The following is a 21,563-nucleotide window of genomic DNA, read 5'->3' as shown; positions in this document are numbered from 1 at the left end:
GTGAGAGAGCAGAAGCAGCTGGCTGCTCGACCCAACTACATCACTCAACTACATCCCCTCTCACGCTTTCTACATGAGCAGTTTCAGGAGCATTTCACTTCACTGCTTTCACAACCGTAACTCGCTGTTACTTTTCTCCCCCTGTTTTCTGACTGGAGTTTGTCATTATCCCGGTTTGAGTGAGTCCTGCGCTCTTTCTCCGTAGACATGAATGCTAAACGATGCGTGCCAGCCTGGATTATACTGAGCATGGTGCAGCTGGCCTGCTGGGGTGAACCTCTGGATAAACAAGACCCACAAGGTAGGCTAGTTATATCTCAGGCTGAAACCAACTACTAACTTTATCTACTTATCTACTTTCTTGATCACTCACCCTTTATCAAAATGACTTGATTTAATACTTTTAGAAACTATTCATTTTTATTTTGCTGTATACATCTGTGTAATGTCTGTAGTGCTGTCTTGTAGTAATCTAGAATACCTGTAGAAAACTGTTTGTCCAAATTTACAGTGAGATTCTGATAAGTCTTGTGGAAAATCCTGTAGGATCACCATAGACTTTTTTGTATCTCATGACTGTATTAATGATTGATTTTTTGGACCCAAATGCTCTGGTTTCCATAGTATGCCTTAAGAGCCTGGGTTTCAGTATAATGGTTTAGTACCGGTTTACTAGTTTAATTATTTTGCTGCTTACAGGCAGTGTGTTAAATAAGATAATGTAGATAAACTCATTCAAAATCAAATCAGAAATGCCTTCTTCATGCCATACAAACTAAATGCGCAAAGCCAATGCTTTCCACGTTTAATGTGGTTGCTTTAATACGTGTGTGTTCCATGTGTTGATCTTTCTCAAGTCTTCCATTCACTGGTGCCTTTGGCAGCTTTTGTCCAGTGTCTGGATTCCTAGTGGAGCATGAAGGCTGAGGGTGAGACTCCAGTCTACGAGCCTGGAGGTTTCCCACTGCCGCTTGCTCCTGCCTCTCATTTCATTCTTTCCTTCTGTCCTTACCTCAGCCTCACACACTCAGCTCTCTCCTGGCTGTGCTCCTGCTGGCCTGCCACAGCCAATTGTATAAACGTTTTGATAGTAAGTGAGTCAATATGTCAAAAGTGAGTAAGGAGAGGCAGGGCGAAGGGCAGGGGGAGAGATTTATTGGAAAAGTTAGCAGGGCTCTTTAGCCCGCTGCTTGGGAAGGAACTGGGTGTCCCAACATGGTGTAGACTTGACACTTATGGATAGAGGTACTTGGGTCAGTTTGTGATGGTAATGCTAAACCTCTTTGTATTAAAGAAGAGTTTTATCCCTTAAATTCCAAGGCTTATTACATCCAAAGACCTTTTATTAAGTAATGACATGGAAAACAATGCAAACTGTCAGTTTGAGTGGAAGCCCGTACCCGCCAGCGTGTCCTGGCCATTTAAAGGGTTAAAAGGAGTGAAACACAGAAAGGCAGTTTGCACTCATGTTTGCTTTGCAAATATTTCTCTAAAATTGGGGCTAAAATAAAAATTGATCACTCACTTCAAATTTACGTTCTCTGTGAACATTATTATAGTTCTCTATAGATCATTATAAAGATGTCAGACTTTACCGAGGATTTAATTTTGTAAAACGGCAACATACAAAGTAAAGAAAATGTCACTTGGGTGTCTGTTACAAGCTTACAATGCTTCCCATATCCATGTTTAAGTAAAGCTGGCTTAAGTATTGACAGAACTGAAGTATTAATTTCTAGCTTGCTGCTAACAAAAACGGTATAATTTCAATTGAAGTGCTGGTGAAAATTAGCTTTGTCATAGAGGGGGTTCTCAGGTTACTTAATTAAATAATTCTGCATTGCTGCTATATAATATGTGAAGCTATTAGATATTGAACTGCCTAAAAGCAGCAGTAAAGATTTCACAAAATGGCATTAAAAATGGCTCAAAAAGCATTTTGTTGAAAAAACCATAGTTTGAATTTGCTGATACCTGCAGATCCTCTGATAAACAGTAGGAAATAAAATCTAAAGGACACATTTTAAATGCATTTTTTCCATATAGTTTATTTCTATTTTTGTTCATGTTTATATAGTGTTATTAATGTATATATGAAGCTCTTCAAATGTTTCCTTTTTAATGTTTTAAGTAAAATATCTTTGAACCTTTAAAAGGCATGCAAGATGTTATGATACTGTTGCTTGGCCTTAGAAAAAAAAAGATTATTCCATTCATCAAAAAAATAATTGCTGCATTACTCCAGTCCTCATAAAGTCAACAGTGACAGCCCCACTCTAAAAGAAAGGGATTACACAAGTAAGATAAGTTTTCTCCATCACATCATATAAAAAAGAGCTGCCGTTAAGGCTGGGCGATACAGCAAAAACATAACATCACAATATTTGACAATGTTTTCACAACACATAATATGTATCCAGATATTTTGTGTTTCTGAGGTTTACGAACAGGTTGGGATGGATAAAATACACCAACAGTGCAACATTTAAAAATGTGTTTCTGACTACATTTATGAATTGAAAATGGTAGGAAAAAGGAAAAAAACGTTCTTTCTAAATGTTCATTCCAAGTAATTTTGGACCATTTCTGTTGGTCTATTGGTCATGAAATGTGCACAAAATCTAAAGGGCAGCCAGTATTTTCAAATGGTGTAAAAAAAAAACAGGAAAAAAAGAGTTATGAGTTTTTGACATGACAGAAATAATACTGATTACTAGGAGCAGCACTAAACTTGTCTGGAAGAGTTTCACCACTTCCCCATTGCTTATAAGGTGCGAGTGCCTAAGACAACACTAAAATCTTCCTGTTCTGTGTTTCAGTGATAGACATGTTGGCCCTGCAGGATGTGAAGCAGAACGTGGCTGCTGTCGAGAAGATGTCTGGAGCTCTCAAGACTTTCAGCGATCTTTACATCGTTTCCACCTTCCGCTTGCCTCCCAAACTGGGTGGAGTACTCCTGGGCTTCTACAATAAGCAGGACAATAAGAAGTACCTGGAGCTCGCCATCATGGGCAAGATCAACAAAGGTGCTTTTTTTAGGCTTAAGACTAAATGTCAAACCTGATGACAGTGTTGGATACTGTAATGCTCTTTGTACTATAGCATGGCACACTGCAGCGCTAGCTGAAGCAGGACAGGTCAGACAGGTACAACTAATGACTGCCAGGTCTTAAGAACAACGCTCTTACTGTTCCTCTTAAAAAGACTCAATATTGGGGTCACCAGAGTGTAACCATCAACCTCTATTACAATATTAGCACCCATTGATGTTCTTTTTTCCTTCCACAAAGGCCCCATTGCACTACATAAATCATCCCTGATTACATAATAGCAAAGTTAGGTACATTGTAATCACTGGCATATTACTAACTGGTTTGTAATTGCTAATATCTGGTTTCAAATGCATGTATGAGGTGCTTGATAATAAAGTCTGTAATTACTAAATGGCTGTTCTACCAGCTCTGGTGCGGTACATTCGTGAGGATGGGAAGCTGCACACAGTGAACCTGCAGAGCGCTAACCTTGCGGATGGCCGAGCTCAGTCCATAATCCTACGCGTGGGTGGCCTACGCAGAGACAGTCTCAGCCTGGAGCTCTACGTCAACTGCCGTCTGGCTGACTCCGCCCAGCGCCTGCCCCCACTGGTCCCCCTGCCTGCAGAGGCGGAGCTAGTGGAGATTCGGAACGGCTACAAGGCATACGCTCGGCTTCAGGTGGGCTTATTGAGGCATTTTAGTGGCATTTTAGGGGTTTTGGATGTTTTTAATCCATGGTTGAGTTGCACCCATCCTTTACCGTAACACCTTAGAGACTTATTATTCACTTATTAATCTTGGTCAACGTAAAATTTCCCTTTCAGAACATATTTCTACGTGAATGATGGTATCAGAGGGGCCTTCTGAGGTAGCTGAGTGTTTCACTCAGTGATATGTGGGGATGTTGGACGAAGAAAAACTCATTTTTGATTCATGTTCACTTTCAGCCTATTATTAACTGACATTACATTCTCTTCCCACAAATACATTAGAAATTAAATGTGTATGTATTATTTGTTTGTATATGTATGAAAGTTCACACTATGACCAGTTTAGTGTATATTGTTGTGAATGTTAAATGTCAGCAAATCTCAGCCGTTCTACAGTAACTAGTGGTGTAGATTGCAGTGTTAGCTGTGCTGAAGCCTGTGATCTTTCTGCTTAGCCTATCAGTCGGGCATTTGTCCCTAGAAATCTTGATTACACAACATAAACTGTATTTGATTTGTCCTGACAGACACATACAAAGTAAAAACAAATATTTCAAATTAATAAAGTGATACTGATTTGCATTACATTGAATGGGATTTTGACCAAAGTCCTGTAAAGCTTTTTGAATTTCACAACAGTAGCTATGAGAAAATGCATTTGTGAGCAGAGCATGGATAGATCAATTACTCAGTAACTGTTATGACACCATGTATGTTAGAAGAGTAAATAATTGAAATCTAGACCTTCTGACAAGTCCTTAGAGTTTAAGGGGCTAATAATAGCCTTCTACATGCTCTCTCATTGTACTAAATTTAATAATAAAATGCACAGTTCAGCAACAATATCAAACCACGTACAGCTAGATTTTAAATAGGCATGTCTGTATGAGAGAGTGCTCAACGGCCAACTTGAAATAAGCCAAAATAGTCAAAATAAAGGATAGAAATGATGAGTGTGTTGCTGCTTGTCTGAGCATGACTCTGTGGTTGCAGGGGTCGGTGGAGTCCCTCAAACTGGCTCTAGGGGGCAGTGTAGCTAAAGCAGGAGCTCTGACTGGCTGCCCTTTTCAGGGTGACTCCTCAGCCTACAATATAGGTAATATATCAGACTCACGTATACAGTGTTTACAATGGTTTATTTGTGTCAGTGGATTCTAAGGTATTCTAACTGCATCAGTGAACATTTGTGGTAAGTTCTAGATGTAAAGATTGAATTTTGGATTTATTTATTTATTTTAATCTTTCTCTTTGCTTTTGATCACAGTGAACGGGGAGGCAAACTCTATTCTAGGTGAGATTATAGCCGTTACAATTATTGTGTCAGTGGGTACACTGTAAGACAGACACATAATGCAAATGTTGTTTGGTTGTCACAGGCGATCACACCAAAGCTCTGATTGGACAGCTCCTCATCTTCAACCAGATCCTGGGTGAGCTTCGAGAGGACATCAGAGAACAGGTGTGCATTTGTGTGGGTGTGTGGGAGTTTAAGACATGCACATTGATTATGGAAATATCTGTTTTTATTAGACTCTGTGAGGATCGGTCTAAATATGCATGTCATTTTGCTGACTGTAGGTGAAGGAGATGTCTCTCATTAGGAACACCATATTGGAGTGCCAAGTGTGTGGTGAGTGTTCCTGCAGTTCTCTCTGTGGAGTCCCTGAAATCCATAAACAGCAGGATTTAAAAATACACTTATCACCTGACTGGAGCAGCAGAACTCACCTGGCAGATTATACTGAACATTTCTGTAAAAGAAAGTAGAGCTGAAGAATGAATTGTTTTTATATCAAAATCACAATATGCAAGAGTGCAATTTTCAAATCGCATGATCTACAGTTTGAATTATTACATGCATTATCAACAACATTGCCTTAAGTTTTAAAAGGGGAAATTTAACCTAATAACACAGAGCTTGTGGTCTGCCTTCAGATGACTTGGAGTCAGAAGCAAACAAACACCCACGTGCTGTGTACATGACAGCACAACCACAACTAACTGGCAGTCTGACAGGCTATGTTCAGCATTCAAGTGGATGCTCTGGCCATCTTGGACAAAAAAACAGGCTCAGACCTTAAATTAAAGAAAATAATTGAAATACAAATCACTATCACAATGTAATAAAATATTCCCCCCAAATTGTTAAGCCCTGAAAGAAAGTTTTAGAGAGATAAATCACATGTAAACTGAGTCAGGATGACTTTCTCTGCTCTTTAAATAAAATCAGAGAAAATCAACTTCAGAACTTTAAAATAACAGTTGATACTCACAGCATCCTGACTGTAATCTTAGACCTGATCTGTTTATTTCTACAAAACTTTACCAAAGTGGTTGGCAATATGACAATGAGTTATAAATACGTCAAGGTACACTCTTCTGAGAACATAAGAATATGAGAATGAATATCAGTACTTCTAGAACAGTGAACAACATATATCCTTAAAATACAGATTTAGACCAATTATAAGTCTGCAAACAACAACCTATGTTTAATAACTGCATAAACTGAATAGTAACAGTCAGATGACTGAATGTTAGCTTATTATGCTGTAATCTTTTTTTTACCAAATATTTGATTATTTTCTGTTCTGTGTGGCACTGCTGTTGTATACAACTTGTCCAACTGTAAATTCACAATATCATGGTCATGTGTCATGAAAATGTCTTAAAGTGTCCTCCTGTTTGTTGCCATATCACCCACCCTTATACCAAGACTTACCAATAATTTCTTCTGACCTCTTTCTTTGCTTTTCTGTTCAGGGTTTCATGAGCCTCGGTCCCGTTGCCAGCCCAATCCCTGCTTTAAGGGTGTGGCCTGCATGGAGACGTTTGAGTTCCCAGGATATCGCTGCGGGCCGTGTCCTGAGGGAATGACCGGCAACGGTACCCACTGCCATGACATTGACGAGGTGAGCATGTTTCCAAGGTAAAAACAAATGCTGTGAATCAACAACTTAGATAACGTGAATGAAATGCACATACAATAATATAATTGCGCTTTGTCTCTCTCAGTGCATGTTGGCTCAACCCTGCTACTCTCCCAGTGCATGTGTAAACACAGTGAAGGGCTTCAGCTGTGAGCCCTGTCCACAAGGACTCTGGGGTCCACCTCTCTCAGGGGTTGGCCTGGAGTATGCCAAGAACCACAAACAGGTACAAAGAAGCACACATGCATATTGTCACTGCCAGATCAAAACCTTGTAATTTTTGTTTACATCACTTAAAATCTGCTCTTTACATTGTGTGATCATTTCATGATAAATGGATCAACAGAAATGGTCCACAATTACTTATCATTACATTAAGAAGTAAAAATGTTAAATAAATGTTTTTTTTTCCATTTTGGGGATAAAAGGCTTTGTTTCAACAGCAACGATTTAATAACTCCCATATTTTAGAAAGTAGTAGTTTTCTTAGAACTGTGTGTGGAGGATATTTATGATACACAAGCTGTCACACAACATCTTTCTCCTATATTAATGACTTTTTTCTTATAGGAATGCTTAGATATAGACGAATGCGTTGAAGTTGCCAATGCCTGCACAGCCAATTCTGTCTGCATAAACACCATTGTAAGTATTAATGTTAAATTAGAAGCTGGCACCATGAGAATTTGATAAAACATTGAATGTCAAAATGAGATCAGGTGGAACACATTGACTAAATTACATATAAACTGATTCAGTATTACCTACCTAGACTGTATAAATAAAACAGACTTTCTATGCAAACAAAGAAAATCAAGAACTCCAGAGGCTGTAAAATTGCCAGTCAATTTTCATTATTTCTCTTTCGTTACCGTTTTCTCTCTCTCAGGGTTCATTTAGGTGTGGTCAGTGTAAAGTTGGGTATGTAGGTAATCAGACTGCTGGCTGTTTTCCTCGGAAGTCCTGTGCCACACTCAGCTTCAACCCCTGTGATTCTAACGCCCACTGCATCATTGAGAGGAATGGGGAGGTGTCCTGTGCGGTAAAATAATTATGAAATTTTTACTATTTAATTGCTACTTATAATTCACATTCCTCAGCTGAGCAGTACTGAATGATTGGATTGAGGAGTTGCTGTGTTCTCTCTTCAGTGTAATGTGGGCTGGGCTGGTAATGGGAACACATGTGGTAAAGACACGGACATTGATGGCTACCCTGACCGTTCCCTTCCCTGCATGGACAATGACAAGCACTGCAAACAGGTCTGAAATCATCACACTGCCTGCACTCCAGTGTACTTTTTGCCTGTTACTTTTCACACAGCTTTATATGTGTATGCTGCAAGTGAAAGTATAACTGCTGCCTTTGCTTTTGTGAATTTGAAAAGTTAGCATGGGTCAGATCCTCTGCCCTGAGTAGTGTAGTAAAGCAAAGTGCTGCTTTATAGGGATTGGCAATATGGCAGAAATGTAATATTGCGATACTTGACATTTCCAATGCTTGTCCTGAGATTTTGTTTTATCTGAAGTTTGCTAACAAGTTGAAACAACAGTGCACCAATAAACAGCAGTACCCAATATAAAAATGATGGAAAACTATACTGAAAGGACAACAATATTTATTTGATATCATAAGGAACAGGAGCAGAAATGAAACAATTGGTAAAAAAATAATAAAAAGATAATGGCAAAGTAGACAAATATCCAGTTAACGTCTTGCTAAATGTGCCATAATGTTTTGCACAGTCCGCATTTTGTGTTTTTTTCCCCTAATATGTTAAATTCAGCAAAACAGTAATAGTGCATTCAAATGTGCAGAGGTGTATTTACTGTAGAGGATGTGTTAACTTACTTTCACTTAGAAAATCAACAGAACATGCGGTTTGACCAGGGATACCCAAACTTTTGCATATAACTGTGTTATCTTATTAACCTCTCCTACTGGCTTGCATTTGAAAAGACTCCTTTTGACTGTTAAGTGGAACAGTTGGATAAGAAAGTTGCATCCACAACCACAGGAGTCTGTGGCCAGGAGTTGGCTGTGTTCTTAGTGGGTGGGAAAGATGACCATGTCCTCTGTCTTTGTTGATTTAGAGCAATTCTAGCCAATTGTAGGTGGTCATGTATACAGAACTGGGTGGTTAGCGCTCTCCTTTAAGTGGGTTCAGCTGTCCTTTGACATTGCATGAGCAGCAGCATGAAAAGCAGCTTGATAACTATTAGGTTATTTGGACACTTAGATATCAGGTGGGAACTGGCAACAGTTAACATTGGGGAAAAAGTAGGCAAACAAATAAAATATAAAAGAAAAAAGAACATGATTCCTCCTGACAAGTTTCTTTTACTTCAGCCTTATATCTGCTATTCATATCTTTACTGTAGAGGATAATAACATCTTTTAAAGTGTAAGCATCTAGTAGTAGGTAGTAGATGTTGAACGTTTCTCATGAACTCATAATTTTACAACATCAGTCTTGCTATTTGATCATCTTCATTTGTGTGTGTGTGTGTGCATGATCTTTGGGTATTTGTCATTTTCTTTTGCAGGATAATTGTATTTACACACCTAACTCAGGTCAGGAGGATGCAGATAATGATGGTATAGGTGATCAGTGTGATGAGGATGCTGATGGAGATGGCATTAAGAATGTAGAGGTATGGTGGAGATTCATAGCATCTTTTGTCTAATATTTCTCTAACTGTAATTATGCTACCTTCATCTGTTTTGTGCTAAATAAAAAAAACAGTTGTTCCGCTGCTGTTTTGCATGTGAACATAGCACTGATTTTGTGGAATGTAGTGTTACTGGTATATAGTGAGGTGTGATCACTGTATGCTGATGTCTTTAACTGACCAGGATAACTGTCGGCTGGTGTCTAATAAAGACCAGCAGAACTCGGACACTGACTCTTTTGGGGATGCGTGTGATAACTGTCCCAACGTGCCCAACATTGACCAGAAAGACACCGACAACAATGGAGAGGGTGACGCCTGCGACAACGACATCGATGGAGATGGTTAGATGATATAAGATTCTGTTCCTGAAATGGTAACTTTATACAGGAGAAAGAAAAGAGCATTCATAAATTTAGTGCACATTAAACAGGATTTTATTCCAAGTATTTTTGGAGCACTTCTATTGATCCATTTGTCATGAAATGTCAAAATCAGATTATTTCACCAAGTATATTATAGATACCAGGTGAGTGCACACATTTATGACATAAATTAAACACACCAGACAAGCACACAGACAATTAACAAATATTTGAAAGACAATAAAACAGTAACTAAGTGGAAAAAAACAGAACTAATAGAATAAAGAATAAGAGAGTAGATATAAATGTGAAAGGAGCTTAAGAAGATGAATATGTGAATATGTACATATGCACATGGTCTGACGAGACATATCATAACTATTGTTCACAGTATATTACAAAATGATATGAACGTTTGTAAAAATGAACATTTGTGCAATTATATATTAGGACTTACATAGTTATACAATAAGGGAGGTTTTCTATGTTACAGTTGTGCAAATAAGCATTATGTTCACCTAATGTAAAGAGCAGTGTACTTAAAGCTATTTTTAAAGCTGAAAACTCCAAAACATTTTCTGTGCCTTTAGGTTATGGTTGCAGTTAGGATTTTGTCTAGGATTATCGTTAGGCTCAGGGTAATGGTTAGGGTTCAGTTTCTGGATGTGGTTAGGGTTAGGAATATTATTAGAGGGATTTAGCTACACTAACATTTAGGTCAGCACATGGAAATATAGTAATAATAGTGTGTTTCTGCCCATCTGTGTCTGATGTGCGTCTGTGTGTGTGTTTGTGTGTCGCAGGGGTTCAGAATGTGTTGGATAACTGCCCCAAAGTGCCAAACCCCATGCAGACAGACCGGGATGGGGATGGAGTGGGAGATGCCTGTGACAGCTGCCCTGAGATCAGCAACCCCATGCAGGTCCTCACACTTCACAAAGTAGAATCATGATGTCTTGAATAGTGAAAAAAGGCCTTATTTATTGCTTTTTCAGAGGTTTGAGGTTATTAAAGCAGTTTTCTTGGATTGTCAGAACAGATTCCAGCATACTCACATTTTCACATTTTTTTACACTTAAAAGGCAATTCCACCATTTTTTTTTTAATTACTGCATAATTAAATCATGAAGATGTAAATTATTACCCTGTTCTTGAGAAACGTGTGGAGAATTGTTCAAACGGTGGTGATAGGGAGCATTTAATTCCATAAAAGCTACTTCTCTTAATGTCATTGCATAAATTAGTTACCAGTAGCACTACCTGATGTCTGAGAAATTGCTTTACAGTAGTTTTGAGATAGTGATTTACCCTAAAACATATATTTTATAAATCCACTCATGGCAGAGAGGTCATGTAGGGCATTGTTAGGCAAAATAATGCAAAAAAACCCCCACTTTTTTCTATATTTGACATTACATATAAGAACTCAAGACACATGCAGGTTCACAAGTCATTTTGTGTTGTAAACATCACAGTACCTGGTTTCTAACACCACTATTGTAAAGAACTCTGAGTCAGAAAGTTTCTCTACAATGAACCTGTTTACATCAAACTGCTCTGAATGACTTTGTTTACATCTCAGTAAAGGAATTATGCAGAAATTTGGAAAAACTGTGCAAATCCCCTTTAATTGCTGTTTATAGCTTTCACCACATGTTTTAGCTGTACATTTTAAAGCACAAATGGCCTTTTTTCTTGAACGCTATGGGCTTCTTTCCCAGACCAGATTAAGCCTAAGCCTAGACTTCAAATGGATTGTGACTAGGCTTTATTCATGCCTGGGAAACCAAATTGGAAACATACTTTTGTTCTCTGTTTGTAAACAAGATCTCTTTAATTGGAGTCCAGCTTAATTACTATAAATGTAATGAAACGGGTATTATAACAATTATGTCTTTGCAGACTGACATAGACAACGATCTTGTGGGAGATGTGTGTGATACCAATCAAGACACGTAAGTTTCAGCACGTGTGTGCACACACACCCTGCACACACACACACACAAATTGGCTCATCTGTTTTGCTGTGCCTGAGACTCAGCTGTCACCCAGTACTTGCTTTAAGTTGTTTATTTGCAAAGACACAAACACTTTTACGCACGCCACCTGGAACTATTCATAAAGCCAAAAATAAGCTTTATTGATCTATTAAACCACAAAATGCAGGGTGGCCTAATGCTTTACTTGAACTACTTGTGTGTGAGGTAATGTGATTCAAATTGCCTGACCACATTGCTTTGGCGCCACCTAGTGTATCTGACCAGTAACAACATGCAGTAAGCTCCACAGCTGGAGAGCTTAATATGTATATGTGTTCGGCGTAGCCCACTTTGTTTATCTGTTTCTTTGACCAGTGATGGGGATGGCCACCAGGACACTCGAGACAACTGCCCCGATATTCCCAACAGTTCTCAGCTCGACTCAGACAATGACGGTATTGGAGATGACTGTGATGATGACGATGACAATGATGGAATCCCTGATGCTGACAGTTTAGGAGGTCTTGGCCCTGATAACTGCCGGCTTATTCCTAATCCAAACCAGAAAGACTCAAACGGTAATGAACCCAGCAGAAATTCCTTACCTGCAGCTTTAGCAAACAGTACAGCACATACCATACAGCATGCATTGTATTAGTGGTTGGCAATATGATATGAATATGTCATATGCAAAAGAACTCCAAATTCTATGTCCAAAAGTTTAAAGAGAACTGCTATGAAGTGTTTTTTTCTTAAGTCAAGGGTTTTAATAGGGAGTTTGTCACCCTTTACAGCAGTAATGGCTTCGGCTTTTCTGAGAAGACTTTACACTAGATGTTGAAACATTTTTGTGAGGATTTGATTCAGCCACAAGATATATATATATATATATATGCCAAGATAGAGACACAGTGTCTGATCATGATTAGGGTTATTACCTACTTAATTGAATAAAAAAAAATTTTTATTTTTCAACCTAGACAGTAAGTATGACAGCAACCATCTGCAGAGTTCAAGCCAATCCCGTTTTTTCACTCATTGTGTCTCCTGTTCTTCACAGGCAACGGTGTTGGAGATGTGTGTGAGAATGACTTTGACAATGATGCAGTGATGGATTTGATCGACGTGTGTCCAGAGAGTGCTGAGGTCACACTGACAGACTTCAGGGCCTATCAGACTGTCATACTGGACCCTGAGGGTGATGCCCAGATTGATCCCAACTGGGTGGTGCTTAACCAGGTGAGCCCCACCTGTCTGAGGAGGGTAATCATTGTAGAGCTCAGAACTCTGCATAGTACCTATCCTGGTGTGTTTTTCTCAGGAGTAAGTGTTACATAATTAATTCAAACAGAGAATGTGAATTAACATGTATCTGGCAGAAGAAGATTTATATTCAGTCAAGGTTTATGTCTAGTTAAATCACTGCACCTTTTTATTATTTTTGTCATGTTTATGATACTTAGTATTTTTATTGAGCATGATGCAGTGTTTATCCCTGCCTGTTTCTTTTGTTTTAACAATGATTAAAAAGTAAATAAGTAAATCAGTAAAATAAATACACAAATAAATAGGATAAAAAATTAACTATGTTTATGTAATTTAACTGTGAGAATTAATATTACTTCAAATAATAATAAGAAACAATAATAAAACCTTAAAATAATAATAAGATCTTATTCAGTGCTGTGTTGTTTGACTTTTAGGGTATGGAGATTGTTCAGACAATGAACAGTGACCCTGGACTGGCAGTTGGTAGGTAATCTTTCAAAGCCCAGCATTTACACACCAATCACTTGCCTTCCCTTCATTAGCAACATTTGCATCCACAGTGGTAGAAGAATCACCAAGTGTTTATATTTACAGTCATGTAACTATCACAGTTAGTGTCAACCTACATATAAGTTAAGATTTTATCATATGGGTTAGTTCTTTTGCGGTATGGTGATAATGTACAGCAAGATAACATGTTAGGTTTTTCAGTGTACTTTCTCACCTCTGTCTTTGTCTTCAAAACTGCACCATCTGCAGGCTACACAGCATTTAATGGAGTGGACTTTGAGGGCACTTTCCACATAAACACCGTCACTGATGATGACTACGCTGGCTTTATTTTCGGCTACCAGGACTCTTCCAGCTTCTATGTGGTGATGTGGAAACAGACGGAGCAAACCTACTGGCAGTCCATACCATTTCGAGCCTTGGCCGAGCCTGGCCTACAGCTTAAGGTAGAAATGCCAGTCAGATTATATTTACTTTGGCAAAGCTCAGTTTGTTTGGGACTGTTTTCCCAATAAAAGCCACACTTTTACCCAATGAAGTGTCATGATTCATTATTGCATTATTCCAGTGAATTATCATGATCCTTTATTTCAGTATTCAATAACTACCGTGAAACTTAATATGTAAGTTATGAGTGGAGTAATGAACTGAAGTGTAGACCCACATATAGACCCATTAAAGTATTGTATTGTGTTTGTGAATTAGAGACACTTGGTATACTTGGTTTACTTGTTAATAAGTTACACTGTAATAAAGGTGTACCTTTGGTGTGCTATTTCTCCCTGCAGGCAGTGAAGTCCCGTACAGGGCCTGGTGAGTTTCTCCGTAATGCTCTGTGGCATACAGGAGACACAGAGGGTGAGGTGAAGCTGTTGTGGAAGGACCCACGTAACGTCGGCTGGAAAGACAAAACTTCCTACCGCTGGCAGCTCAGTCACCGGCCACAAGTCGGCTACATCAGGTCAGTCTGTCTGAAACTGGGCCTGTGCTAGGACCAGCTCTCCAAAGAACAAACTTGACCTAAACTACCATTTGCATTCCTCAATGCCATGAAATTGCTCCAAGTAAACATGTGGTCTGTCTAGTTTCTAGCTGCTAGTATTTGTATAATCTGCAAAAATATTACTGACCGCACATTTTTGTTTATGACCTCACACGTTTTATTGGGACATCTTAAACAAATATCATGAAATATTGAAAAGCAGCGTTATAATGGGGCACGGGGGGATGGCAAAAATTTTGCAAGTACTATTTCAGTCTCCTGAAATACTGTACATATATTTTTATCTCCTATAATGCATATTTAATTACAGTATCTATCTAATTATGTACAGAACATGACTAAAAAATCTAATCTACAGATATATACTTTTATTACACTTTGATTTTACATGATTAAAATGTGTTAAACCATTTTGTTTCAGTGTATCTTGAAGACTCCTTTTAGCCACTAGAGGGTGCTATGCTGTATACAGTTAATAGATGCACTGATTCCAATGGGAAGTGAACAAAATCCTCATTGGTGAGCTGGAAGATGGGGGGTCTGGCTGGTTGTCCTTAAAATTTTCTTTTCAGCTCCCCCTCCTCTACTCCTCCAGCCCTCCAAAACCTCTGTGACTTTGTTGAGTGCTTGGGCCCCCTGGCCTTCCATTGTTGTGGTTGCCATGCCAATGAAATCCTTGGCAAGAATTTCCTTGGTGCCTGTTGATATGCAGATCCAACGGAAACTACTGTAGTGGGCAGGCTGGAGAAACAGAGCGAGAGACAGAGAGAACAGGGACTGTAGAGAACGAGGAACATGCCTGATTTCCTGTATCGTATACCTTTGTAATCTAGTGTTATGCCAATTAGGTGTAGTCACACACAAGTGTTTCCAGAAAATCATAAAAATAATATGGTGCAGAAGATTTAACAGACTATATATTCATAGATATACAAATACATATGCATAGAGAATAGTTTATCCCAAATCATTTAGTTTTAAGTCTTTTGAAAAACTGTTGTTATTGGATTCAAAACAGTTTTTTCACTCCTCTGTGCACATTACTGCTTACAGGAGATGGAGGGAGGCCCTCTGTTAGGCTTGTGTGTGTGCGTAGCCAGTGCTTTGTGAAACTCCAAGCTCTTTCAGACACACACAGAGAAACACCTGCTTTGTATTCACGTAGAGGAGTGAATAGAGCTCAGCACACACACACACATACACTACATTTCACTTCAGCACAGCTTCCCTAAAGCATCACGTCATCCTTCCAACTCCTACAGCACTCTCCACTGCTGTACCCCAAGCACCAGCGACCACGGCCTTTGCTCATCCTGTCCCGACCATGTCTCTCTTTGACTGAGTGTGCGTGATCTTACACTGACTGCTACTCAAATCTAGCATTATGTTAATAATCAGATATCGCTCGAGTTATTGAAGTGCAGCTGAGTCTAGTATAAGAAATCTAGAACTCCGAGGTCTAGCTTAATGGCAGACTTGGTTAACATAGTTTCTCTTGTGTTTGTGCACATGGCAGAGTAAAGCTCTATGAGGGAACAGAGATGGTGGCAGACTCTGATGTGGTGATTGACACATCCATGAGAGGAGGACGACTTGGAGTCTTCTGCTTCTCTCAAGAAAACATCATCTGGTCCAACCTACGCTACCGTTGCAATGGTACAGTCTAAGCAAACATGCTTCTATAGCACACAGAAAAGGTTCTGTGAGTTACAGGGGAACCTTTTTTTGACCTAAGGTTCTTCACTAAGGATATTACATATAATAATAATAATAATAATATCAATATTATTATTATTATCATTGTTTTTGTTGTTATTGTTATTATTAGCAGTATTGATGCAGCAGAGAACATAATCATATTCCATCATATCCCTATGGAGATACCTGTAGCATAATTAAAGTGGCACACAATTTGAATTTGAACATTCTGGAACTGTGGATCTGATGATATTATCATTTCATCTTTAAATTCATAATACTCAGCAATATTTTCTTAGCAAAAAGTGTTCTGTATAGTAACACAACAATATTGGTACCTTTTTTGGAGCTATAAAGAAATTTCTTGAAAAGGTTCTTTCAAAAACCAGCTAACAGGCTTTTCATCAAACAAAAGAACCACTTAACCATGTAAAAAAACATCGAAATGGTTGCTGGAGTCGTCACAATTCTCTATGTAACCATTACCTTTACTAAAGAACTTTTGAAGGGTCAGTTTTTTGAAAGTATAGTAGAACTTGTAGTAGTAAAATTAGTAATAACTTTTGGTTCTAGAATCAAAAACTGAAATCTTTATTGATACATTTTTTAAATTGTGGTGTTACAAGACAAAGACATCACAGGATGATACAGATTTACAGCACTTAAACTATTCATACTTGTCTTTGTACAGATACGGTGCCTGATGACTTCCAGCCACATCATAAACAAGTTCTAATGCACATTCAAGTGTGAGGAATGAAAGACTCATAGATGGCCACCCTGACCTGCACTGCCTTTTCACATGGATACACACACTCTCACACAGTCTCCACACTTCGCTCCAAGTCTCCCGACCGGCCGCTGTGCATGAGTGAGACTGCTGAGCTCTTGTGTGAAAGGAAACACAAGATCAAAGGAGAGAAAGAATGACACCACATCCCTCTGACTCTGAAGAGGCAAAGCGAAAGCACAGAAAGCACAAACTGACCTTTTTTTTACTATAAGAATGAGCGTGCTGTAACAGGGAGGAGCCGCAGGCCATGTATAAAGGTGTGTGCAAGTGAGCGTGAGTGTGTATGTATGTATGTGCGTTTGGTGATGTGCGAGTAGCGAGAAAAAGGAAGGACGAGTAAAGATGTGTTATATGATGATCTTCACTATGATACCTAAGGTTGACAGGATGACTGTTCCTTGTAGGACAGAATCAATGGGCAGTTTGCTGCCCTGTCTTTGTTGTCCCACATTTGTAAATATCATAAGCTATAATGTGTTTAAGATACCGATTTGCCAAATAACACTCTTTTTCTGATGACCCAACCTGTGTCATCCCTGTCCCTGTTGTGTACACGTTTCTGCTAAATAGAGCTAGTTAACTATTAGAACTCACTGTTACCATCGGCAATAACAAAAGAATGTTGTATTTTTTATCTTAATCATCTCTCGTACATTGTTTAAACAAACTGCGAAATATCTAAATTCTTTCAATAATTTCAATCAACATGTTAATTATAATTCAAATTTTAGAAGAAGTTAATGTTTTGCATACAATCTTGTTTTCTGGGAAGAAATTAAAACCTGTTAATATACAATGAAATTTTAATGTAAATGTAATTCATCTCTAAGTATGTAATTATTCATGTATTTGAGTTGTATAACAAAAAGACAGTAATAGCTCTCGAGAAGATGTTTTATCATGTTTTAATGTTATTTTACAGTCTTGTGGAAAGACATTTGAACTTAAATATAAATTTAGTTACATTTTAGTACTATAGCAACTGCCGAGTGGAGGTTAAAAGAAAACAGGGCAGCCTAATAAGAGTTCAGAAAAACAATACAAGAAGTAATCGGTCATTATAAACACTGTGCATCAATTCTCTCATGACTATATGTGCTACTTCCTTTAAACAGTTAAACCCTTGGATTTAGGTATTCTGGGCCAAATAAACCACTGTTTATTCCAGTTTCAGCCGATACTTAATAATGCATTCTTTCTAAAGAAGCAAAAACAGTACTGTAAACAGGCTCGTTAAAAAAACAAAGGCAATTTTTAGTGCACATTTGAATAAAAGTGATTTTATTATCATATCATATAACAGACTCTCTCATAAGACCTAATGTCCCAAAACACCTAAATCCATACATAAAGAAATAACAGAGAGGGAAAAAAGAACTCCTGTGTGTAGACCTGTTGTTACTGGCTTCTCTGCTGCTATGAGTGGGATTGTGATAACAGTGGGGCTACCTGCTGTCCAGTGGTATTATAACCCTTGGTCAGGCTCTGTGCCTCCAGAAAGAGCTGTGAGGTCCTCGTGGACTGGGAGGCCGGGACGAGTGCAATATTGGTGGGAGATCGGACAACAGTGCACCGCACCCCGAGCCTGCCAGGCCCCGGGACACGTGGAACACATGAGGCAGGAGCTGAGGACAAACACGCCGTTCATCTGCAAACAGCACACAGACACAGGAGCTAGACTACTGTACTTAATACTTTTCAAAGGTGTTAAGCATGCTGACATATCCACACATAAAGATGCTTTTATTATTTGAAAGCATACACAACAAAGACTAGAGTCTGAGCAGAGGGCTGAAAAAAATCGTTTTCCAATGTACATCTGCATTTGATGTGACACATTTGAACAGAAGGATGTTAATACTTTTCATTTTAAAAGCCATTATTAATTTTGGCTTTTACTGTATTTTTTTATTTTAAGAAGGAACGCGCGGTGGGCGGGGCATTGCAATGGCCCCGCCCCAGAAAGGCCCCCAGTAGGTTTAGTATGAAAAAAAACTTTTTAAATTTTAGATTTCGTTACAATCCACCTCTAAATTCTTAAAAACACACGAAATTTATGATGTTTAAATACACAGACGAGCGCGTGTGCTCGTGCAGCACGTATTTTGGAGCGCCAACGAGCAACGCAGTGTTTCCTAGACAACAGGTTGCTTAGAAACGTTGTAGTTGGCGAACTACAAAAGAGCCTGACTAAAGCGTTACCATGGAAAAGTTAACTTTCCCCACACGAGCTAATGACTTACATACCAGATTGCCATTCAATTACACAGCGAGCTAGAAACTAAACACGGTCGATTTGCTCACGCTTAACTTAAAGAAACAATCAAAACAACGCTGTGACTCACCCAACGACACAGAATGGCCGTGAAACCACTGTTGGCCGCCGCGCTCTGCCCTCAACTTTAGAATTCGGGCGGTTTTACGCAAAAAAAGCAGAAAGAAAAGAGCTTAAACTCGCACTTCTCCGCACGTAGTTCTTCCCACCTTTACCGTAGTCCGTTTGCATGCTTTTGGCACGTCTGCAACACCGAGGTTTCGGTTCTTGCCTTTCTTTCCCCAAATCTCCCCTCACAATAGGAGTCCCGTCCCGCAGAGCCCCGCCCCCATCAGCACAGTCAACAAAGAGCAGTGTGGAGAGAGTGTTCAGCGGAGCAGAGAGAGAGAGAGACAGAGACAGAAAGAGAGAGGGGTGATGGAGAAGAGAAGAGAAGAGGAGAGCTTTAGCTTTCTGCAATAATCTGGAATAAAATAAACACTGAACAGTTTTTTTAGATTCAAATGTGCTTATCGGTTGCACATGATTATAATATGCTAAATATGCAATACAGTTGCTGTCTTTCAGTTTTTTTCATGTGCATCCGATGGACACATTAAAACATCTAAAAGGTGCAGTAGTAGCTGAATGGCTGAGCAGGTCAATGGAAAGGTCGACTTTGCCCTAAATAGTCTAAAGATCCAGTCTACATATCAGATTACGAACTTGTAGCATAAAGTATGCTATTAATGGCAAATACCCTAAACCTGTACTTTCATGACAAACTGCCCACTTCACGTGTCCTGGTTCGGCCTCTGTTAACATTTTGACCCAAATGAGTCCCAGTACTCTTCCACCTGTCGAGAAGTGTGTGTCACAGCTGCTGAGTCAGCCGGCGGGAAGAAGCCTGACTTCAGCCTGGAGGGAGCTCTAACTGGACTGAATTTAATCAGAATACATAATAAAAGGAGAAAAAGGCCTATCGAGCAGGTCTTTCTGAAGAGGCTCATCACTGAGTGTGTGTTTGTGTGGAGGGGTGTGTGGTGGTAGTGCTGGTGGGTCAGAGTTTTCCTCCAAAACTTGCATGCACAGCTCTGAATGTCACAACCAATTATCACTGACAAAAAGAGCCGCTCTTGATCGCTTTAAATATCAGCTATTGTTTGTAAACAATGGAATGCCCCATTTAACACAATGAACAGAGTGGAGCAGTGAAAGAGGGTGAGGTGAAATAAACAGATATAGCTGCACTGTAAAGAAATTAGTGGGTGCTGACTTGGTTGCTTTCAAATTTAGATTTTATTGAACTTCAAATAAATTTCAAATAAAAGGCATTATTGTTATGTCAAATTATTCTTAGAAGTTCTATTAACTCACATTTTTAAGACAGCTATCATACTTGCTTGCTTAAAGAGCTCATATGCTGAATTATAACAGCTGTTATTCATTTTTAAATTGCCATTTTCCAAAACTTTCTTTATCACTGATGTTGTGTTTACATGCAGTCGACACCAACATGAATTCTATAGTTCTCAAGGGAGCAGCAATAGAAAATTGTACCACCGACAGCACTGTCCTGCAGTAGTCAGTAGAATGTTCTGTCGAGATTTCAATTTTCCCAACTTTTGCCTTCACTCACAGGAATAAACCAGATGTTGATTTCTTACATTTATTTTTTGCAAGCCATGAACACCAACCAAATGTCTCTTTATTGTCCAGGCAGACCTTCAAAATGCAAAGTCTTTAATAAACCATCTTAAATCCATCTTAAACAAACAATCAACACAGCTAAAGTTCTCCTTTGATAATTGTCCATTTTCGAGGGTAACACTGTCACTATGACAGTGTGGTTTCTTGCATGCTGCTAGTGATGGTGTACATTTTGAGGCATGGAACGTTTTTTTCATGCCAACATGTAAATGCTGCATTAGAATTAAATAGGCTGTGCTTGTAACTGTACCTTTAAGACTGATATGTGTAAAAAGCCCTGTTCAGAATGGCTACACCTTGCTGAAACACTGAAATATAAGAAAATGTGCTGGCATTTTGTGAATGTATTCAAAACAGGATGTTTCGCACATCGTCATGTTTTCTTTTCTATTTTACGTTGTTTGAAAACACCAGCTTCCCTTTACATTGAGTCAAAGTTTCCTGATGAATGAACCAACAGAAATGGTCCAAAATTGCTTAAAACAGAATCATTACTTTAACTTACATTAACTTACATTATTAAGAATGTTTTCCCTTCTTTTGTAAAGTTGATTTTTGGCTTGGTTTTGTTCCAGCAGAGACAGTATATGGACTGAGTGGACAGGGGAATGAGAGGTATGTTTTAAACAGATGTA

General features: G+C 38.8%; 1 protein-coding gene across 1 annotated transcript; it reads left to right on the top strand.

The window, feature by feature from the left end:
- On the top strand, positions 1–17,483 carry thbs3a (thrombospondin 3a). The gene is made up of 24 exons (XM_036583359.1): positions 1–116; positions 206–301; positions 2,820–3,026; positions 3,460–3,713; positions 4,739–4,841; positions 5,010–5,036; positions 5,122–5,204; positions 5,324–5,375; positions 6,509–6,657; positions 6,761–6,901; positions 7,246–7,320; positions 7,565–7,717; positions 7,827–7,937; positions 9,222–9,329; positions 9,532–9,691; positions 10,516–10,634; positions 11,615–11,667; positions 12,067–12,269; positions 12,752–12,930; positions 13,395–13,443; positions 13,720–13,916; positions 14,259–14,431; positions 15,990–16,129; positions 16,863–17,483. The coding sequence occupies exons 1-24, from the start codon at positions 74–76 to the stop codon at positions 16,922–16,924; spliced, it is 2,937 nt and encodes a 978-aa protein (XP_036439252.1). The 5' UTR covers positions 1–73; the 3' UTR covers positions 16,925–17,483.
- The last annotated feature ends 4,080 nt before the right edge of the window (positions 17,484–21,563 follow it).

This window comes from Colossoma macropomum, unplaced genomic scaffold, assembly GCF_904425465.1.
Source record: "Colossoma macropomum unplaced genomic scaffold, Colossoma_macropomum, whole genome shotgun sequence".
In the NCBI taxonomy this organism is placed as follows: Eukaryota; Metazoa; Chordata; class Actinopteri; order Characiformes; family Serrasalmidae; genus Colossoma; species Colossoma macropomum.
Note: the sequence above shows the minus strand (reverse complement) of the source record. Positions and strands in the feature narration are given on the sequence as shown.

Coding starts and splice junctions, on each gene's coding strand:
- thbs3a (XM_036583359.1), top strand. CDS start 74: ATGAGCAGTTTCAGGAGCATTTCACTTCACTGCTTTCACAACC. Junction 6,658..6,760: donor ACTGCCATGACATTGACGAG/GTGAGCATGTTT, acceptor TGTCTCTCTCAG/TGCATGTTGGCTCAACCCTG. Junction 6,902..7,245: donor ATGCCAAGAACCACAAACAG/GTACAAAGAAGC, acceptor TTTTTCTTATAG/GAATGCTTAGATATAGACGA.